At 39.2% G+C, this 13,652-nt stretch overlaps 1 protein-coding gene across 1 annotated transcript; it reads left to right on the forward strand.

Moving 5' to 3' along the window:
- Window positions 1-7,576: 7,576 nt before the first annotated feature.
- On the forward strand, window positions 7,577-13,489 carry tmem106ba (transmembrane protein 106Ba). Its single transcript, XM_088306676.1, has 8 exons — window positions 7,577-7,730; window positions 9,506-9,721; window positions 10,549-10,612; window positions 10,688-10,847; window positions 10,976-11,119; window positions 11,850-11,899; window positions 11,975-12,028; window positions 12,563-13,489. Exons 2-8 carry the CDS (start codon window positions 9,520-9,522, stop codon window positions 12,678-12,680), a joined length of 792 nt encoding a protein of 263 aa, XP_088162802.1. The 5' UTR covers window positions 7,577-7,730; window positions 9,506-9,519; the 3' UTR covers window positions 12,681-13,489.
- The last annotated feature ends 163 nt before the right edge of the window (window positions 13,490-13,652 follow it).

A 13,652-nucleotide genomic window follows, 5' to 3' on the forward strand; every position in this document is an offset into this window, starting at 1 on the left:
TAGATTTATAGCGGTCAGGTTTAAGTACAAACGGAACTGGTTAGCCACAAAGCATGCAGATTAATTTACCTCTATTGGTTTTATTTATTGCGTCACTCATGGCTCTTCGACCTTTGAACTAGAGTTTGGAGAAATTATGCTTTTTTTTTGTTATATGTATTACAACACAGATGGTCTATGTGCGGTTATAAAGTTAAATCTTAAATGCTATTTTTTGTTTTTGTTGTTGTTATTTTTCTAATTGATTCAACTTTTTTGGATCACAAAGTGTCCCGAGTGGTGAAGAGTTCGAGAAAATATGGGTCACTATCATCATGAGAGAGAGCGAGCGCAGAGCAGAACGAGGTCATGTACAGTACACTCGTTGCTTTTAACGGCCACTCTGTCAAGCCACTGGAATACTGGAAGAGGAATTTTCGGGAGGGACAAAAAAAAACAACTGACCCACATGCCAAATTTCGGATCCCGCCAGCATCCTCGGTGGCTTCCAAACTAACAGTTGCCTCGGGACCGGCAGTCAATGATAGGCGTATAGTGATGCGATAAAGAGGCTCAATAGGGTTTGTTTTCTTCCGGGATTTTTAGCGGGTGGCTGCATTTCGGAAAGTATCAGCATTAGGGAGAATTAATTCAACAAATGCTTCCAGTGTTGGCACGTGCGTATCAAACGCATAACTTGGCAACATGTTGTAAATTGTTTTGGCACGATTTGACCTGCGGATTCACTGTTTTGATTTCTGCCCAATAAAAGTAGATGGAAACAGTCTGCGGGGTTCCTTCGGGGCATTCTGGATACAAAGTTCTTGTGTGTGAGTTCAAATTAAAAAGGTGTTTTATTCCACGGTCAAACGGGATGAATTATTTTAAGCACCCTTATTAATCGTGACTCTGATTTTTGCTTTTGGAAACAACACTATCAAAACCTGGATTTTGATTTTGGTTAGCTGCGCAGTACTTTAACAAGGTACCAAAGAATGTCATTAATGGACTTTTATACCGGTACTTTGTTTAAATCCCTATCACCAAAAATGTATTCCAGATGGAAAAAGCCACACTGATAAGAGAACAATGACGTGTAAAAGTTTTAACGTTCCAATATTAATTAACTTTATTTAATTACAACTTTATTCTCATAGTTTGACAACTTCATTCAATTATAATGAATTAAATGTTATTCTTGTGACGTTGAAACGTTTTCAACAAGGAAAAAAAAATTCTTCAAATTAACGCTGGAAGGAAAACCAAATAAAGATTTTTTTTATAATAAAATTATAACTTTTTATTGTATGAACAATTGATTCTCATATATAAATGTATCCCCATAAAATCAAAAATTTTCAACTTTTTTTAACCATACATTAACAACTTTTCACAGTTATATATTACAACTTTTATACTTCAAAATTTATTCTCATAATATTACAAGAAGAAGAAGAGGCAGGGAAGCTCACTTCATTGTTGCCAAAGAGCGGAGAGAATAATTACCTGAGAGGCTGAGACTATTGAAAGCGCTGTTTGTATGTGTGGCACCTCCTTGTGTAGACGTTTATTTTTTTGTTTTAATATGTTTGAAAAATTGTCTTATTTCTTAGAAACTCATTTTTAACGACATTTTTTATGTGATCTATGTCACAGATTTTCATCTATTGTCGGTGGATGTGTAACGTATCCCTTATGCAAACCTAATGAACAAGTCTTAATATTTGGGTGGGGAGTCAGGAAGGATCCGTGTGTTTAAATTAAACTCATCTTATTGTGACAGGAGGCCCAATAAAGCGGACACTAAGCACAGTGGTGACAGCCAACAATCCAGTCATCACTGACAGACATTTTTTTTTCACTCTCTCTGTGCTGCCATAGCAACACGCTGATAAAAAAAAAAAAAAAAAAAAAAAAGCATGCTGACCTGATGCTAATATGATCTGACAGGCAAGAACGTGCATGTGTGCGCGAGTGCGTGTGCGCGCGTGTGTGTGTTTTAGTGAGAGAGAGATTTTTGTTCGGGTTTCCGCCTGCAGTTATTGTGTTTGCGCAAGCACATGTGTGTACGTACGTAAAGCCCATTAATGTGCTGTTGTTCTGCTTCTTAGCTGGGACAAACAAACCCAAACCACCCTACCAACACTTACACCACAAGGTTAGTGCACATATGATGCTAAAATTACTCTATGGGCTCCTTGACAACCCGTTTTTTTAGTTGTTGTTTTTGTATGAATCAGTTCGAAAAGTGATGGGTACAAACCGAGGTTATTGTAGTTAATGGAAACTAACGACATAACTAAAATTGAAAAGGTAAAATAAATTGTGAATAAAAATAAAAATGCGTCTTAAAAAAATGAAAGGTTTATTTTACTTTTCGGCGCCTGTCTCCTTCTGTGCTCCACCAATTTAAAGGCCGCATGACGTAACTTCCATTGCACCTCGACCAAACACCGGTGTCCAAATTCACACGGCCTTCCAACCAAGCCTTCAAAATCTGACCTTCGTTTTCATTGAGATGGGCCCTGAGCGAAGGCTGCTTAGAGCGCAATTTTGTAGCCCATTTTGCTGTGCTCTTCTCCTACACTTCAATTCTTCAACATCTCTTCTACCAGCCGAGCACATTGGCGCCATGTTGTGCCGAAACAGAAGACAATCATGTGAGAGCGGTCCTCGGAGGCTACGTGAGGAAGAGCCTTCGAAAGACGCAGCTGGTTAACTCGTTCACTGCCAGCATAGGTAAAATGGACTTTTCGACGTATAAATCCGTCAATGGGAGTGAATGCGGAGGAGGCAGCCTAGAAAATTTGGACACAGCTACTGTTTATTTTCAGAACTTTCAGGTCAACGTCATTGTTTAATATTCTTCTTTGTTGCTCAAAAAAGTTTAATTACCCATTTTTGGTTGTTTGCTTTGGGGTCCTATTCTTGATGATTAGAGACATTACAATACTTTTTTTTGACCAAATATTACTAATTCAAATCAAAATGGCCAACGTCCTGATCAATTTCAGGCATCAGTTCTTGAGACCGTCATGCGTCCTGCTATGATAATGTCAAGTATCATATTTTTTCAACTAATACCCGAGTATAAAAATTGCTTCATTCAAATGTTTGATTTCGAGAACAATTTTAGGTATGGCTCCTTGAGACTTTTTTGTGCATTCTATTATGATAGACATGCGCTTGCAAAAATTGTTGTGTTTTCAGACATTCTGAGTATCTCCAAAAGCTGATCCATTAGTTGGATGAGAGCAATCCCAAAAGGACCTCATAAAGAGCGGCTTGAATAAGTGAACAACAATGTGGTCACCTCAGTTGTCAACAATAACCATGAACGTTGTCTTTTTGTTATGATTGAAGCCTCCTTCCTACCCACACAGCGTCTTTCCCTCAAGGTCTCGTCGACATTATGGGAGTCTAGTTAAGTTCCTCTCAAGCTGCCTGATCAATTTGCTAAATGAGAAGGTGATCAAGAGCCGCCAGAGTCGCCGCATCAGACTGTCACATCCGATTTGTCGCGTAGACCGTCAACGAGCGACGCCCAGGACTTGTCAGCCTCAAGTTGAAGATCTGACACGCCTTCGCCGCCTTCATCCCGACACTCCTTTGGTCTCTCTGACAGTACGAGTACAAGTCACGGCGGCAAGGCTGAGAGACAAGCGATTCTTGTTTCTTTGTGCCAAAGACAACTACAATTTTCCAATTATGCTCAATTAAGATATATTGTTCAGTTGTGCCTTGAGACACTTTGGAGTTTTTCAAGATAAGAGCCGTCACTCGGATGATTTTTTTTTTTTTTGCTTTGACTTGCGTGCAAAAATGTTTATAAGTAGCTGTATGGTGGCAATAAACTTAACTCACTTGAGAACAAGCAGCAGTTTGACAGATAATGAACAATTCAACAAGAGGCTTTAAGGTGTTTGTTGGCATTACTGGTTGACGTTACTGTCAAACTAAACGGAAAACAAAGAAAATTACGTTGCGTATTTCAAACTTTTATCCTCTGCAAAAAAAATACATCGTAATATTATTGCAGTCTCCTGAGTTACTTAAAGTAGTTGTGAAACTCTTCTTCATTTGGGGCTTGAAATTGCACACAGTAGAACGAATCACGGTGAAATAATCATGAGGCACATTTATTTATTTATTTTCTTTAACATTCTATTAATTATTTTATCTTTTATTCAGTAATTACAGGACGTTATGCCCTAAACCAGTAACTCCATCATAATAAATTGTGCATTTCGTACCCTGTCAATATGAAATGATGTTCTGTTTTTTTTTTTATAAAGGCATTGAACTGTAAAAAACAAAAAAGATCCAATTCAGCGATTATTCAACAAAATAATCAATAGATAAATCCATTATTAAATGAGTGTTAGTTGTAGATCTAAATGATATAATCCGTTCATTCTAAGGAGTGAAAGCGCGTGGTCACTTTTAAATCACGTTTCTCGCATAAGAAGAGCCACGGCTGCCAGATTCAGAGCTGGCCAGATGCAAGCCCAGCTGGTCAAGGGGATACGAGGGTGGGGGGGGGGCATTTGGAGACGACGCACACTGTAGGTCAAACAAGAGACAACCTAACATGACGGATGTACTTGGAATGATTGCACACAAGCATGCATACACACACGCACACACACACGCGCGCACACACACGGCCCCCGTTGTGCTCTATTTGCTCCCTGAAGTGTCCGAGCGCAGTTTGGTGGCGTCGGACTGGACGTCCTGCTGCCTTTTAACACATGAGTCCTACATGGCTGCACAGGTTGGTACCGTGCGACCCCAAAAGTGACACATTTCAATTTATTTGGATTTGTTCCACATGTTGAGCAGAATTAAATAGCCAGTGGACCTTTTTGTCTTGCTGCGCTGGTCTGTTACCAATCTTTGAGAGCATTTTTTCAGTGGGCATTTATTTACAGCATCCTGCAGTATTTCTATCCACTCAGCACTGGTTTGTCTGAATCCTCCACTGTTCCCCCCGCCCCCATCCAGCACTATGAAACCCTACCCTACCCCGCACTGTTTTCTCGGCACCTTAAAACCATTTAGTCCCCAATATGGTCTGTTTTGTCTGCATCCGGCCGGCACAGCCTTCCCATTGAAAGTTTTTAACTTAAAAATGGCGTGAAATGCAACTTTACACAAGCCGGACCACCCCTGTAGTGGGAAGCTTGGTAATTGTGCGCGGCCCGCAGGGATTTTTGTTCCATTTATTATTTTTTTTCCCTAACGACTTGAGAAAAGTCATTAAAAAGGTTTCTTCCAGTGTGACCAAACAGATTAAGAACATGATTCATTTAGAGGCTTGTTAAAATTGATGCAGTGTGATGGCACAAGATAAGAAATCGTGTTTGTAGAAACCAACTGATAGAAAAGACGGCACTGTTTTTTTTTTTTTTTTTGCACTTTACAATGAGTGATTTATATTTAGGACTGGTTCACCTGTAAACTGTAAATAAGCTCGTGTCAAAATTCCATTCTCACATTTCACCGTAAGACGTTCGCAGACCTGTGGCCATGCTCTTGGGCGTTTTAGGAAACATGCTCCGAGAGCGCCCTGCCTCTCCAAACAGACCATTCTCAAAGTTGCGTTAGGTGTCAGAGTGAACCCCTCGCTGCATGACCTTTGTGTGTCTCTTTCCAGCCTATTTCTAAAATAGAGATTCTAGTGAAGAAAAGGAAAGTTGACAAGATGGGGTTGTTGCTTGGGCAAGTGGAAATTGGCAGATTTTTTTTTTCATTGAGATACAAAACAAATAAGTCTGCCTAGTTCGCTAAGAGACTGCGGCTGCTATCAAGGAATTCAATATCAAGCGTCAATAACAGACGAAACATGCATATTACAACAAGGTGACTGGTAGCGAACACCATAGAAAATGTAAGCAACTGAAACCAGAATGATCAGACCCCTCCCATATTTTCACCTCACCAAATCTTTGCAAATGCGTGGACACCCCGGCTCTTCATATTTTCAACATTGTTTATAGGGACTTGTAATAAGCATTCTAAATTTCCATAATCAGGCTAATATGCTGCATATTTAGTTTTGCCTCAAATTACTCCATCTTGTGCTCACTGTGCCAGCTGCAACAGAGTCAAAAACTTGAAACATTCCTTCTGAATTGGACTTATCAAGGAAGACTGTTTACTGGCAATAATCTCTATTTACCAGGAGTGTCAAACTATTTTTTTATGGGCCAAACTGTATTTAAGATTCCTCTCAGAGGGGCGTTGTGACTATTATATACATTATTAAAATTGTCATGCAAACGTTTCCTGAAGAAAGGGTGAAGATTTTTTGTATATTTTAGTCATTAAGAGATTCATTTTTACCATAATTTCAAAGAAGTTATAGATATGGGCTGCGAGGCGATTCCTTTTATAAAATCTATTTAATGAAGTGCCGATGTTCTAAAATAGCTGCTGGTGATTGCTGAGCCATTTAGTCAAAGACATTTCCATATCAGCTGCTGCAGATTTGCTCTGAGCTTGTCAAAGATTTTTATTTTACTCCTCGATTCATAAATGAATGCATTTCTCACTAACAATCGTTGTGAAACTCGAGAGAATTCAGTTAAAACGTTGACAATGTGGCGGCGGTGGGTCATTAAAAGCATATTTGCTGCAAAAAAATGGTAAATCTGTCCAAGCAGGGGGATATTTACGGCCTCTGCCTGATGCCTATTCTTGTCATTTAGCCCAAGTATTAAGATGAACTCCAAAATGATGCCAAGTAGGTCATTATGATGGCCAAACTGCATTTTTATTTTTAGCCTTATGTTTTATAAGGAGGTCAAATGGCCTGCGAAGGGAAATTAACAATGACGTCAAATAATCTGTCCTGCCATAAAATGTTTAAAAATTTCAATTGGGGGACACAGAGTTGAGGGAATAGGCGATTAAAACGTGGACGCGTAATATACTGAGCCAGTCAAGCATGCCAGTCAAACACTGCCCCCGTCTGGCCAGTCGTAAAAACACTGCCTCAAGACGTTTTGAGTTTGAATGCATTCATAAATGGTAGAATATTTGATCCACACTTTAATGCATTACAAATAATACGTGAACATGTTTTTAAATATTAGAAATACTGGCCTGTTAATAGCAATATTTTTTTATATAAAACAAAACTTTTAAAATAAATACTGTTCATATTTTAGAAGACGAGCAGCTGATGAAGTGAACTTAAGTGAATCTTGCCAAATAACAAGGCCTAGCACTATCTAGCACACACCTAAGACACGAGCAAACTTAACTAAATAAATAAGTAATCAGCATTCATTTATTATAATTATTTACCCTTTGCATTTGTTATACGTCTGCATTTAATTCAATATTGACGCTAAAATGTGACGTCACTAATGTTGACAGCGTACGCACACTGTGAAAACTGCGCGATGTGAGTCGCGCATGCGCAAAAGGACGCTTAAATTGATCGCTAACGACGGCAACTATACGAAGACAAAATACCGTTACAAATGGAGGGCATTCCCATCTAATATTTCATAAACGTTAAGATTTAATTTTAATTTTGTCTTAGTCTAGTTGCCATAGTTAGCCGTCCTCATATGGGAGACTTTTTGCGCATGCGCGACTCACATCGCGCAGTGGTCACCGATTGTGTACTAACAGGGACGTCCCTGACAGCTTCGTTCTTCCCCTGCAGACTAGAACCACAACAAACCCGGCTCTCCAACCGCATGACCGCAATTTCCGTAAAATAAAGCGCGATAAAACGGGTGAGTCAGTGCGTAGCGCACCGGGTTGACACTTTTGATTCCGTGTTTAAAAAGAATTGCTGAGTAGCGGTTGCAGTGACGCTTTTGGTCCATTGAGTTTGCTGCGTTCGTTTCGTGAGAATCGGTTATTCGACGTTAATAAAGTGTGACGACATCACGTTATTATCTCGGTTAAGGTGAGGAAGTCTCAATTTTGTGGCTCAATATTAACATCCGTCAAAGAAACTGGAGCGATGGCAACGATTTTAAGATTGCGATACATTGTGTTCCCGACCGCGTCTCAGCTTTTGGCACAACACGGCGGACTGGGCCGAAGCTTCATGTTGTTTAACATGTTAAGTTATGTATGGAATGGTTAACCACAACAACACGTTACCAAAAAGTCTCACTTACACAACACTGCATTGCAATTGAAAACCTATTGACCAGGTGAAACAAATAAACAGGCAATGTTAAAATCCATGGCCCTATTCCAAAATTATTAATCATCCATTTAAAAGGAGTTAAAAAAAAAACAAAAAACATGAGGTATGTTAAAACTCCGACGTGACGGTAGAATGTTATTGATGTGATCTTTTGAAAAATATCATTCCTCTCTGGCCCCATTTTATGATGTATTAATATTTGTTTGGTGTAATAAGAATCAAGCAGATAACGCCACCTGTTTTCACCCATATTGACATTCGCTCACCCGCTGCCTGGAATTGAAGTGCCTTCGGGCTCGCATTACGAACGTCACAGCTCACCTGTTTTCTGGATTTGGTCATATGCTCTTGGAAAGGATGTATATTTGAATTATTATTTCTTGTATAATGTAGTTATATCAGTGGTGTAAAAAAAACAACAATGATACTATTGTTTTTTGTGAAAAAATTGGTTTCATGGCAGGCCTACATGAGCGCACACACGATGTCATTGGCCGGATGATTTAACTCTTGTCAGGAAAAGTTACAAGTTAAAAAGAAGGACTTAGACAGCTCTCAAGACAAAACAAAGTCAAATGCAGCAATGGTGTCCTAAACGAATGTGGTTCAGGTGAAATTTGGTGTTTTGCAACCTTCCATGAGCAATCTAGCAGCCGGGGTTAAGATCAGTATATTAACCGTGCATGTTTACGATATTGAAGAGTGTGGCTTTGGTCAGCAACACAAATGGGCATGGAGGAGTAAAATGAGGCTACATTCAAAATCTTGCAAACAGTTTAGAAACCGCAGACTACCTCTTTAAAAGCTGAAAGTATACAATGGCTTGTTGTGTCACTCATGGGATGGACACAGGTGCATTGTCAACACACAACACACATATATTCTTCTGAGAGTCACTGTTGCTCATTTTTAAACATCTCTAACCACGTAGAACAATAAAACAGGCAGACATATTTCACAAAACTTCCTGTGTACCCCGTTGTTGAGACAGCTTTTCCGAGAGTCTTGCTAATCTGGATTTGTGTAACTTCCCATGTATCCCTTATTGAGGTTGTTCCTTTTTTTGTGGGGAGTGCGTCACAAAAAAAGCCAACACAATCTTTTTTTTTTTTTAATTTACTTTCTTACCTGTAACTATGCTATGTTGTAAAGCACACATATGGTGAACCCAAGCTGATTTTAATTTGCTTAATTTCCTGGTTACATCCACTTCACACACTGTCATTCTTCTCCAGGAAAAATGTTTGCACAACTTTTGACAAGTTTGACACTAGCCTCCATTTTCATGGGCATAATTCACTAATCAACCTTATTGTGGCAATGTGCATGTGTTTTGTGTGTGCCATTTAGTGAGGGCGTCAGCAATGGGGAAGTCCCAGTCACTGCTGACCAGGCACAAAGATGGCACTCAGGACGCATTGACGCCAAATTCAGATGGGTACGATGAGACGCCTGCACAGGAGGACGCAAAGAACGGCGATGTGTCACAGTTTCCATATGTGGAATTCACTGGACGGGACAGCGTGACCTGTCCTACATGTCAGGGCACAGGTCGCATCCCACGAGGTAAAAAAAATAAAAGCGCACTCAATCATGTGAGTGAGGTTTGAGTACAATGGATCCGTGCTCCTTTCGGTTGGCATTGCAGCAAATAATTAAATAACTAACAAAACATAATCCCTGCGTTGCAGTTTTGCAGGGATTATTTTTCCACACAAAATAATATTACTCAAGGTTGCACACTCCACTCTTACGTAGAAATAAGTTAGCACTGTGAAATTGAGCCAGCAGGAAAGAGCCTATAAAAAGACACAAAGTTCAACGTTGGGAACTCATTTCACACTTAACAAGGAACATGCAATGCATAACGACCAAAACAGCTAATCAACAATCGCCTGCACAAGATAATGTGTCGATGTTAGCAAATTTGAATCGCTAGTTAGAGTGCATTGTTATCAAAATGCCTGACATGACGTCATCCATCGGAAAAATTACGAAGAAAAAAACAGGTGTGCTTGCGTTGACAGTACAAAATTATACGCATTACGTGCACTGTTGTTCTTCCAACAGAAGAATGTGAGAATGGCGACCCCAAGTGGACAAAAATAATACCTGCATCTCACGTGCGCATGTTATTGTGTTGAAGAATCCAAAATACATTTTTATTCGACTATTTGATTAACTTAAAAAAGATTCAATAGCTGCAGCGTCCTTTTTTCTTCTTCTTTATATTTGTTACATGTTTTTATATCTTTTATATAGTTTGTTTTTTTGGGGTAAAATTGCTCAATTTATCATGATATTGATTTGAGGTCATATCGCCCAGCCCTAGTTCACGGTTGTACCTTTGCTGTTCAATAACTGCTTTCATTGTTTTCCTAATCATTGACCAGGTCAGGAGAATCAGCTGGTGGCTCTGATTCCCTACAGCGACCAAAGGCTGAGGCCAAGCAGGACGTGAGTGTTCTCATCACGATAAGCGAACAAAATGGTCGTTGGCTTCTTCTCACTTTGGTTTTGTGTGACTTGCAGAAAGCTTTACGTGACATTATCGGTGTGCGTGTGCCTACTGCTGTCCAGCCTTGCCGTCTTCTTCCTGTTCCCTCGCACCATCGACGTCTACTACGTGGGCGTGAAGTCAGCCTACGTGGCCTACGATCACGAGAAGCAGATCATCTATCTCAATATTACAGTAAGCTTGCCTTGCAAGTGTCGGAGAATATTTTGAGTTGATTCCCAAGATTGTGAATATTGAACCAAGTGAGCGTTGGAGTTATATAGCAATAATTTCACATGCCTATATTGTCCTCTTCCATCCAGAATACTCTGAACATCACAAATAACAACTATTACGCCATATCGGTCACAAACATCACCGCCCAAGTGGAGTTTGCCAAGACGGTGATCGGCAAGGCCAAGTTCAGCAAAAACAGTACTGTCATTGTTCCTCTGGACCAGCGACAGGTCTGTACTTGGATTTCTTGAAGCGCTTTTTTCATTTTACCCATCCCACATGCTTTAAACACACTTAAACGTAGAAAAACACTTTTCACTTAGAAAAAACATTTTTCAATCATATTGTTAACATATTCCAACACATGTAACACAATATGCCTGGCTGAGTAGAAGACAGAACATCTACTTCAGCATAATAAAAACATTTTTAAAAAGCGTGTAGGTGGCACTAATCCGAGCAACTGAAATGTCATGCTCAAGCAATCAAGCCTTCTTACTCAGACTAACAAATTTTAAATAAAATGGCATCAGTCACCAAAACAACCAATCAGCCAGCCCCTCAATGACCATGTTAAGTATGTCTGAATTTTTGAATGAACTTACCAGTTGTAAATTACGGATGCAGTCAAACATTCAAACTACGGTGGTAGGAAAAAAAAAAACCTAACCCTTCAGAGGCACTTTCCTTGTGAATATGAGAAGAGACTTCTGAGATGTCAAGGATATTTTATGGATTACCAATATGGTCAAGTCCAAACGAGCATCAAGCGCCCTCTAGTGGTCAAAACCACCAATCGATAACAGAACAGCACAGCCTTCCTCCTGCTCAATATGGATAACCGAAACCAACTTTGGACTTAGATTAAAATGCTGAAGGAAAAAGAAAAATACACCTCACATTTCTAATCGGCTCCCTTTGAACCGCAAGTTACAAATTCTTTGTCTTTGTGTTTTACAGATTGACTACACAGTTCCCACTGTGATTGCAGATGAATTAAATTATATGTTGTAAGTTGATGTTCCTCAAAGTTCATTATTCTGCGCAATATGGAGTCTTGTTAAAACTGACATTTTGTCCCACAGCGACTACTGCACGCTGCAGTCCATCAGAGTGCACAACATGGTGGTGATGATGCAGTAAGTAGGACTTGAACATATTGGATGGTGTGGGTGACTACTGTATTCATCAGTTTATGAAATGACTTTGCAGTTGTTTTATCCTCTTATTATGTTGTGTTATTTTGTTTTAAAATACAGCGCTATTTTTAGTCTTCAAAAACACATAAAAACATGTTTTTGTAGCCGTCTGGAATGGATTAATGGAATCTCAGTTATAGCAATGGGAAAATTGCATTTGCTAAACAAGTATATTGAGTTATGCGCTTGGTCAGTAAAATTTAACACGCAAGTCAAAAGCATGTTGAGAAACATCAGGAAAGCGTTCGCATCAGCGCTAACTCAGCAATATGCCCCGACGACAAACCTTGAGGCTAGAGCAAAGCTAATGCTGCATTCAAGAAAACTAGGACGATGCAACTTGCTACACGTTTATTGTATTTTTCAGACCCTCAGGAACTATAAAATCATTTAATTTTCTCAAAAATGAAAAAAAAAATTGCTGTGGACTGAAGGTGTTTCTTTTTTAAATTTGCATTTTTCTTTTTTAACCAGGGTTACCGTGACCACATCATACTTTGGTCACGCTGAGCAGGTGTCCCAGGAAGTGTACCAGTATGTGGACTGCGGGGGGAACACCACGTCCTTGCACGGTCACGTGGAGGTCTTCTAAGAACAAACCTAAGAAAAGTATTCATCTTACCAGGAAAGTTGAAGCGCTATTTTGGTGTTTTTTTTTTTTTTCCTTTTCCTTCATTAAACTGCCATGGGGATCTCTTTAATGAAATGTCAACCCGCTGCTTGTTTGCCATTAACAGTGTGTGGTAAAGCTAAAAAAGTGTTTTAATAAGCTTGCACAGTTAACACTTCAACTACCGTTTGCCGTGTTTTTTTTTTTTATTTCTTTTTGCCGGCTGGTCTGGACCACGAAACTCCATGGCATTGTCACTTCCTACAAATACTTGTTCAAGCCCAGTAAATTCAACTATTGAAATATTTTAGCATTGACTTCAAAATTCCGATAAGGGTAGAAAGGTACTTTGAGTTTAGTTGATACCTCAGATCATTTTTGTGTGTTTCTCTTAAATGCAACATGGACTGTTATTTTTTTTTTGCTGTATTTTGGTGTTTTGTCACTGCTGTTGTTTATTTAGTATTATTTCAACGATTGAAGCATTACTTTGGAATGCGATTTTAACACATTATCTATATTTATGCATTTAACAAGAAAGGGGTCGTTTCAAGATCACGAGAGATGTTGGAGCTTAACTTTTAACTGAACTGTGAATGCTTTTGGTCTTATTTTTTCTGAATCTGTGGTGGCATCCTTCCTCGGCTCTGCTCCATGTAACTTGTGATATCTTGTTATCAAATATAATTTAATTAGATTCCATAATTTGCGCTTAAAAAGAGAAGTAATAAGATGGAGAATATTTGAGTTTTGTAAGCAGGAAGACCCAAAATAAAATGTTTTGTCATTTCTTTGTGTTGTATTAACTGTGCACTCCAGGTGGCGCTGTATACCGTCAATTGATTACGCCAGTTAGGTTACTGTACATATTTTTCAGTGGTTCTCCAAAATATAAAAGAAGAGTAAACATTTTTGATGCAAAACTATCGCCTACAACATCTCTTATTTCTGTAC

The sequence above is a fragment of the Idiotropiscis lumnitzeri genome, chromosome 10 (genome assembly GCF_059441095.1).
Source record: "Idiotropiscis lumnitzeri isolate Australia: NSW breed Sydney's pygmy pipehorse chromosome 10, RoL_Ilum_1.0, whole genome shotgun sequence".
NCBI lineage: Eukaryota > Metazoa > Chordata > Actinopteri > Syngnathiformes > Syngnathidae > Idiotropiscis > Idiotropiscis lumnitzeri.